Source organism: Leopardus geoffroyi, chromosome D1, assembly GCF_018350155.1.
Source record: "Leopardus geoffroyi isolate Oge1 chromosome D1, O.geoffroyi_Oge1_pat1.0, whole genome shotgun sequence".
Taxonomy (NCBI): Eukaryota; Metazoa; Chordata; class Mammalia; order Carnivora; family Felidae; genus Leopardus; species Leopardus geoffroyi.
The window spans coordinates 22,024,866-22,032,996 of record NC_059329.1 but is presented as its reverse complement, the minus strand read 5'-3'; the positions used below and the strand labels follow the sequence as shown (position 1 = coordinate 22,032,996).

Genomic DNA, 8,131 nt, shown 5'->3' with positions numbered 1-8,131 from the left:
TGGTCATCATGACCCCAGGGGCTTCTTCCACACATTTACCATCTAGGACCAGGTCCACAGCTCCAGCCAGCTCATTAGCCAGAGCCTCCTGCTCAAAAGGAGAGCCAGAAAGGCCAGAGAGAGCGTTACCCTCAGCACCAGCACACAGCCCAACCTCTTGCTGGCTCTGCCTCAGCCACTAGCCTATCTGTGCGGCCTCCACACCCGCCACCAGTGGGCAGTACACAGAGAACACACCAGGCCAACCACCGAGACTTGATCGGAATTTTCTCCCAGAGGCTTTGATTGGTAGTTGCTTTTTTCTGTACACCCCAGGCAGAGGGGCCGGATGATCTCGGTTTCTGAACTTCAGGAGGTACGTACGGCTCAGAGTCCGAGTTCAGAGGGAAAACTATTTCCCTGGATCCTGCCTCTGTCCTCGGGGTACATCCAAAGCCCTAAGGAGAGGAGTCTGCCAACCTCTGTGGCAGCTCAGGCTCCTTAGGAAACAGATCCCAAGCACCATGCTCTGCTCAGGGAGAGAGTCTTTGGAGTTGGCCCCCAAGAAAAACAAAAAGGAAGTTGGAAAAATCACAGTGGAGGGGAGAGGATTTGCATGCAGGCCCCATTCTAATGGCACATTAGTCACCAACTTGAAGAAAATACTCACAAAAGTCATGGGACTTGAGGAAAATACTATCGCGGGTGGGTTAGGGCCAGACTAGAGCTATGGAGACATATGGGGACAACAGAGGACACATTAGCAGGGTTGGGGGTAGAGGTGGGGGGGCCACGGAGCACATCCAGGGTCTGGCTCCACTTTGGGCTACAGGTGGGCTCAGACTGGGTGCTGAGCACCAGAGCACTGGTTTTAATGCCCACAAGAGGTAAGGTTGGGGATACAGCTATAGCTGTCTGGAGGACTCACCCTCTGTCTCTGCCCAGGGATGACTTCCAGGCTAGGATCTCTTTGTACACCAACCGGCAGAGGAGCTGTAGGGAGTTCGAGTACCCAAGGGAAGGGAGGGAAATATTAGCAATGAACACATGGGTAGTCCCGGGTGCTAGGTGACCAGGGGGCTGGCAGGAAGGAAGGTTGTGGGCACAGTTTCACCTGGCAGGGGCTCACTCATGGGAGGAAAGTGGTTCTGAGTGAAAGGCAGCTGTTCTCATGTTCCAGAGCCCCTCACGGCCAATGATTTGGACCTCCCGGGTTCTAGCCTGGCAGGACAGGACATTCACTCCCACCAGTGCCCATGTGTGTACCCCAAGAACTCGTACCAAGCAGGCCAGGATGTCGGCAGAGATGAGCATGTAGAAGACATTGTTCCAGCCTGTGGGTGAAATAAGGCCAGCCAGGAGGGGCCCCAGAGCCGCACCTGCAAAGAACACAATGTCAGAGAAGGGAACCCAACAAGGGGCCCTGAACCTCCCTGCCCACCTGTGGGCAGCATTCCAAGAAATGTGCTAAAAACAAGGCTCAGGGCTCAGCCGCCAGGAGCCAAAAGCTAGAGTCACAGACCTATGGACCCAGTGCCGTCGATGATGGCCGTGACGGTGGAGAGTGCCTTTGCGTTGCCTTTCAGGCTCTGGTGAGTTCCCTGGGGAGAGAGAATGGAGCGGGGAGGCCCAAATGGAGAGGCAGCACCAGGCAGGACCAGGGCTGGGAGTGGAGCTAACTTGGGGAAAGGCAGCAATTGGGCTTGGAGTAGAGAGAAAAGGCCAGGGGCCGATGACAGATTCTGAAGGACTTTGAAGATCTCATATGCCAGGATCTCTGTGCACTGGGAGGGGGTAGGGATGTTGAGAAATGGATCTGGAGCCCCCAGGCCCTGACCAAGCCCCCAGAGTCATCCCCGGCCCCAGGGGGGCAGCCCGCTTACCAGGTCAGCAGAGACTGCAGTGGTGATGAGCGCGTAAGGGCCATTGACCAAGGCCCCACAGATGATCAGCATTACTGAGGCAGTAACAGAGACAGCTGGTTAGGGATGAGGGACCGCCACCAGCCCCAGCCCCAAAGCAGGTGAGACCACCCCCTCCGGGCATCAGGCTGAGAACCTCCACTTCCCTGTGCTTCCCACCGATGTCCCCAAACCAGCTTCCTGGGGTCCCCAAGGCAAGGCTTTTCCTGTGGGCTGCCAGGACTTGCATCCATGCCCTCACCTATGGAGTTGATAATCCCACTCTGACCAATGAAGTTATACAGGAACATCTGGGAGGGGAGAGGGGAGAGACAGTCATGCCCAGGCTTCCCCATGGGCTGCCTGGGTTAGATGGAGCCCAGAAGTCTGGCACACCCCCTCTTGCCAGGGAACCTCAGAGGTCACCTTACTCCTTTTCTTTCTCGAACCCAGACCTCTTGGTCTTTAAATGTCCCAGGGATGGAGGATCCAACACATGGTAATATACTGTTGCCCTTTTTTTCACAAAGATTTCTCTCTTACCTAACCTTAATTTCCTATACTCTCCTTGACCAAGAACTTTAGCAGCTGGCCTCCCCTTTCTCCACCAAGGCCAAGTCGTCGCTAATCCCTTTCCAAAATTCTCAGTCCAAATCTCTTTCCTGTGTTCACCCTGGCTTCTCCCCCGCCCCTGGGTGTGCACAAGGATGGACACACACGCAAAGAGACAGGCGTGTGCATAAATGCCCGGGTGTGCACACATTTCAACAGCCTGCACGAGTCCACGTGAGCACATGTGCTTCACTCTTGAGGTTATACACACCATGGGGGCAGCCAAGATCAGCATGATGCAGCAGGTGGTGGCCCTGCCATTGGTGTAGTCAGAGATGAGCCCCGCCATGATGCCACCTAGAACACAAACCAACTCACACGTTGCTGCCCCAGGTATGGCCATGGCCTCCCACTACATGGCACCCCAAGCTTTGCCCCATCCTCTACCTGGTGCTAGCTTGGGCATGGGCATCCAGAACCAGCAGAGCTTCCCCCTCTCAAGCCCTCCTGGCACCCATTGCTCATGAGAAGACCAAACTCAAGAGCCAACTTTCTTAGGGCCACCCAACTGGGCAGGAGCTGCCCAGGTCATGTCACATTGGCCCCGTCCCGTCCTTCTGCACCCCCACAAGAGAAAAGGAGAATGAAGCCTGAGGCAGAACAGGGAAGGGCCTTACCTATGATGCCACCAACATCGAAGAGGGTAGACAGGTCCCCAGCCTGTTTGGCATTGAAATGAGCTATGCAAAATACAAACATGTGGTCAGACCTGGGGGCTCGGAGCAAACGTCCTGGAGTGCCACTGCCATAAGAACCCCTATAGAGCACCTGATTCGGTCCACTTCCTCCTTTTTCAGATGAAGGAGTGAAGACTCATAGGGAAGTCATTGGCCAGGGTCACAAGTAAATTTGCAGCACTTTTGGACTGGATACCCTTTCTGCCCCTCCATCCCATCCTGTAATTCCTTCTCCCCCTGCAGGTTGGCCTTGACCCCTTGGAAAAGCCTTCCCCTGAAAGCACTGGGATCTGGCCCATAAGAACCCTGTCCCACTGGGCCACTTTTACCCTGGGGACACAACTCTCACTGAGCCGCAGCTCAACCAGCCACATTCCTGCTCTGCTCCTGAACAACCGGCCTCCTCTGCCAGGAGCCTTCCCACCCATTTGAGGCCTCTGCTAATAAACAGAGCCAGGAAGGAGACTCACAGGCAAATGGGGACCTCAGGTCTTAGCCCTTGTCCTAGGATTAGAAAAAGGAATGTCCAGAAGCTTGAGTTGTAGCTTAACCCTCAAGGTTGACTCATACAAGGCCACAAAACAAAGAGTCACAGTGTCCACGGAGCCACCCTGATGCTCTACTTCTATCTTTGAGAGAGGCCCTATGACAGGGCTGTTGGGCAAGATATGAGCTGGGATTTGGCCTTGCATAATCTGGCCTTGCAGCATTCCGTTCAGAGCAAGTATGGTGCATGTAAAGCAGCCTTGGCCCTCCCACAGGGCTTGGAGGGAGCAGCAAAGCCCTGGAGCAGAGGGCCTCAGCCCTGCAGGGCTCTGCGGTCAGGGGCGGGGGAGAGGGGGCCCAGGGGAGGGCAGTGCAGCTGACCCAGGCACAAGCCATCCGTCCCAGGAGGCTCCCGGCAGCCCCTGGGGTGAGAAGAGCAGGCGGTGGGTAGCTCACTAGGCCCTCTTCCTGGGGTTTGGGGAGGCATTCAAAGGCAGATCCTTCCTAGCACCATCTATCTACTCATCTGGGAGCCAAGCAGGCCTGAGGTGGGTGCCCCTGTACTTAAGGCTAGAGAAGTCAGGCAGGATTACAGAATAAAACTTGGGTGTTCCTAATCTCCAAGGAGGAGAGGTGGCTGGCATTGGGGTCTCCGAGGCCATGTACAAGGTCTAACTTCGTACTTAACCAAATTTTTTTTTAAGTCTCCTTTTGCCCTACGAGAGGTTCAGCAGACATCCTGCCCATACTCTGGAGTCACGCACATCCCATGACAGGTTTCCTCTCCCTGCCAAAGATGGCCTTGGCCTCCTCAGAGACCCCCATCCTCACCTCTTCTTCCCCTTTACTTACCCACATTGAAGATGTAGAGGGGCAGCCAGTAGAGGAAGGTGTAACTGACCAGCTTGGCAAAGAGCAGACACAAAGAGAACTCGACCACACCCTGGAGAGCATAACAGAAGGCATGAGGGAAGAGATACAAGAGATCCCTGGCCCAGGGTAGCCCCAGGGGCTGACTCACCACCCCAGGGCTGCCACCACCTAGCCACAAAGCAACCTCAAGTACACCTCCATCCAATCCCAGTAAAAGCGATGTGCCTATGCTCCAGTGCTGTGTCAAGGCAGGCCTCCCATGTTACTCCCCCCAAGTTGGCTATTCACCCTAAGCATCTCATGTAAAGAAATTCTGGAAGCCATAGGTCACCCCGAGCGTCCCCCCATCTCCTGACATCCAGCAGAGAAATCTAGAGAGCCTCTTCTCACCGGGATCCGGAGCGCCCCGAGGAAGCTGATGGCGGCAGGCTGAGCGCTTGGCTCCTTGGAGCATCTGGCGGGGGTCTCCAGGCTGCTCTCCTTGTTAGTGTAGGGACCACTCCCAAGGTCCTCAGGGTTGTGCTGGTTCTCTTCCAACCCATCCTGAACAGAGATGAGCCCTTGCTGTGAGCACATTTGCGTACCGCCTCCCACCAGCTGGAGGTATAGGCCACGTGAGAGGTAGGGGTTCCCAGGCTGGAAGAGGTATGCGCTCCTCTCCTGGACTGGACTGCCATCAGGCGAGGCCCAATCAGGCTGTCGGGGAGCCAACCTGAGGGCCTGACACTGAGCCCGTGAGGTAACCGTGGGTGCACGAGCCCCTCCTCCAACTCCCTAGTCCCCTCTGGGACCTGTCTCTGAGGATGGATTGGCAGGGTGGGGGTCGGGCTGGGGGCACTCACACTCATGTGGTGCTGAGGAGGCGTGCAGTCCACATCTTCGGGGTCTGAAAAAAACAACCCGCTAAGAAGCTTCCTGGCGGGCCAGCCCCCGCTCCCTAAGGTGGCCAGTCTACTTCCCAGCACGAGAGAGCCTGCAACCCAGGCTAGAGAGACACATTCTAGGCCTGGCTCCCCTAACAACCACCTGGGTCACTACTGCCTTGTGGACTTCCGTTCTCTTGCTACAAAGTGGCCACCCTGCCCGGCCTAGCTCTGTCTCCGAAAGCTGTCAGGGAATGGGGAAGAGGACAGCGGATGGGGAGTGTCCCGTCACCCCCACTCTCCCCTTCTCACACTTCAGAGTCAGCTGGCACTTGCCGAGCACAACTACAGTCCGTGCGTCCCAACTGTACGTCTCACTGACACCTTAACCAACCCCCAACCCTAGGAAGTAGATGCTATTATTCTTAATTTACAAATGAGAAAACTGAGGCCCAGAGAGGTTGTCTGTCCTGGGCCACATACAGGTCCTCCAGCTCCACGACCAGTAATCCTCCCCCTCGAGCCAGATGCCTTCTCTCAGACCCCGAGAGGAGAAGCGGGAGGCTCAGTTCTGAGCCCTGTGGGGAGGGAGGGGTCCGCTCACATTCGATGAGGAAGAGGAAGGTGATGACACCCATAGCAGCGGTGATGATGCCAGGCACCACAAACGACAGGCCCCACTGCTCATTCACCCAGATGCCAGCGATCAGGGAGCCCAGGATGTTGCCCACAGACGTGTGTGAGTTCCAGATGCCCATGATAAGCCCCCGCCTGGAGGGGAGGGAGCAATGGCGGGGAAAGGAAGGGGAGGAGAGTGAGTAAATAAATAAATAAATAAATAAATAAAAAATAAGTCAGAGAAGCACAGGGTTCATCACAACTGCCCTGGCCAAGTGCAAAACGCTGGCTGCCTCCAGCCTCCAAGCCCAAAGACAACCAGTCAGGGAGGAGGCAGAAGGCTTGCCTAGTGTCAAGCAAGTGACAACAAGGCCTGGGGTCCTGCTCCCCTCTGCCAGCAACCAGAGGCAGCACACACGGGGGCTTCCAGATGGAGCTCTCCCTGTCCTGAGGACATCAAGCCCCCCCACCCCCACCCCCACTATGGCTGCTGGTCCTCCACCAGGGCCACTCTGCCTCCAGGGGACATTGGCAAAGTCTGGAGATTTTGCACTGGCCCAGCCCCAGGTGTGCTACTGGCATCTAGTGGGTAGGTGCTGCTAAACCCCCTACAGTGTGTCAGGTGGCCCCACAGCAAAGAATGATCCAGGCCCGAATGTCGGTAGGGCTGAGCTGGACAATCTCTGCTCTAAAGCAACATTTTTTTTTTTTTTTTTTTTTTTGCACGAAAGCCAGTTCAAGTACAAAATAATAATAATAATAATAATAACAACAACAACAATAATAAAGTTTTAATAGTCTCCATTTTTATCTTCATGCAAGATAAGAATTTGTCTGTTACGAGGCGAAAGCATAACTAAGGTCGCCTGTTTTTATGGATTAAAACCTCATCAAGGAGCAAATCAGCACTGCTTTTTAGTCACCAAATGTGACTAAACGTGAAAGTCAGCGAGACAGACACATGTTCTAACCCTTCTCCCTGAAATTATACCGGGACCGTGAGTGACCTCCTCACTCCCCGCAGCCCTCCCAGGGTAACCCCCCTCTCCTCCTCCCTTGCCACACTCACTTCCCCTTCCCGAACCAGTTGCCAACGCAGGTCACCACAGAGGGCCAGCCTGTGGTCTGGACAAGCCCATTACAGATCTGCAGGGAGACCAGAAGTTAGTGGGACAGGCCTGGGCCCGGCAGCAAACTCCCAGCTCTGACCCCTCCCAGGCCGAGGGGCCTCCACCGCCCACCCTGCAAGTGCCCTCTTCCCTCACACACACCCTAATGCCACAGGTTGGTTTCTCCTCTGGCCCAAGATCCTTCCCTGCAGAGACCGAGCCCCTCAGGCATCTCAGGGACCTCGGGGTAGTGCTCAGTGCAGACTTAGGGAGGATCTGTGTGATCCTGAGAAGTGGGAAGTAGGAGCCCAAGGCTCAACAGAGGAGCACTGGGCTGTGAAGAAGTTATCCCCAGCCCAAATCTGCCACCACCTGGGGGTGTCTGGGAAGGACTAGCAGCCTCCGCAATCCTTCCCATGATGGAGCAGAGGTCTGAATGCAAGATGGGGGCTCGTACCTGGATGAGCACAAAGTACCAGAGCATGTGGATGTTCCAGAAATATCCTAGGCCAAAGAGCGAGGTGAAGAGGCCACTGAGCAGCATTCCAGCTGAAAGGTAATAACGGAGGGGGAGCCGCTCCCCAAAAATCCCGCTGGAGAAGAGAGAGTAGGATTTGTGGTTAGTCACCATCTGCACTCCTCACCTCTGCCACATACTTCCTCCCTCGCCACACCACTGACACAGCTCTGGCCCAGGTGACCACCAATGACCTCTGTGTTGCCTGCCACACGCCAGGGATGCTCTCCGGCCTCCACTCACTGGACTTCCCTGCCTTAGCTGCCACTGCTGACCATGCTCCTTGAAGTGTCTCCGTGGCCTCCTCCCCTCACTCCCCTCGGCTCACCACTGGACATTTACTTTCCCTGGGGCACAGTTTCCTGCATCAGTTTTATGGTTGTAACTACCACCTAGATATAAAATAGCTCCAAACACATATTTTCCATCCTGATCTCTCACCCTGCAGGATCACACCAGGTGCCTTCTGGACATCTTAACTTGGGTACCCCCAAAA

General features: G+C 55.4%; 1 protein-coding gene across 4 annotated transcripts in view; it reads right to left on the bottom strand.

Moving 5' to 3' along the window:
• The window catches only part of SLC37A2 (solute carrier family 37 member 2), a 28,354-nt gene that overhangs the window by 4,003 nt on the left and 16,220 nt on the right, over positions 1-8,131 (bottom strand). For 3 of the 4 annotated variants that reach the window (XM_045483346.1, XM_045483344.1, XM_045483343.1), the window contains exons 5-18: positions 7,576-7,711; positions 7,079-7,155; positions 5,996-6,162; positions 5,371-5,414; positions 4,919-5,071; positions 4,508-4,598; positions 3,110-3,172; positions 2,704-2,789; positions 2,143-2,191; positions 1,863-1,936; positions 1,502-1,580; positions 1,261-1,358; positions 908-972; positions 650-706 (exon numbers count right to left, since the gene is read on the bottom strand). In XM_045483346.1, the coding sequence (XP_045339302.1) occupies positions 676-706; positions 908-972; positions 1,261-1,358; positions 1,502-1,580; positions 1,863-1,936; positions 2,143-2,191; positions 2,704-2,789; positions 3,110-3,172; positions 4,508-4,598; positions 4,919-5,071; positions 5,371-5,414; positions 5,996-6,162; positions 7,079-7,155; positions 7,576-7,711 (1,213 nt within the window). In that variant the 3' untranslated portion in view covers positions 650-675. The remainder of the gene's footprint in view (positions 1-649; positions 707-907; positions 973-1,260; positions 1,359-1,501; positions 1,581-1,862; positions 1,937-2,142; positions 2,192-2,703; positions 2,790-3,109; positions 3,173-4,507; positions 4,599-4,918; positions 5,072-5,370; positions 5,415-5,995; positions 6,163-7,078; positions 7,156-7,575; positions 7,712-8,131) is intronic. The other variant, XM_045483345.1, reaches the window with a different exon arrangement.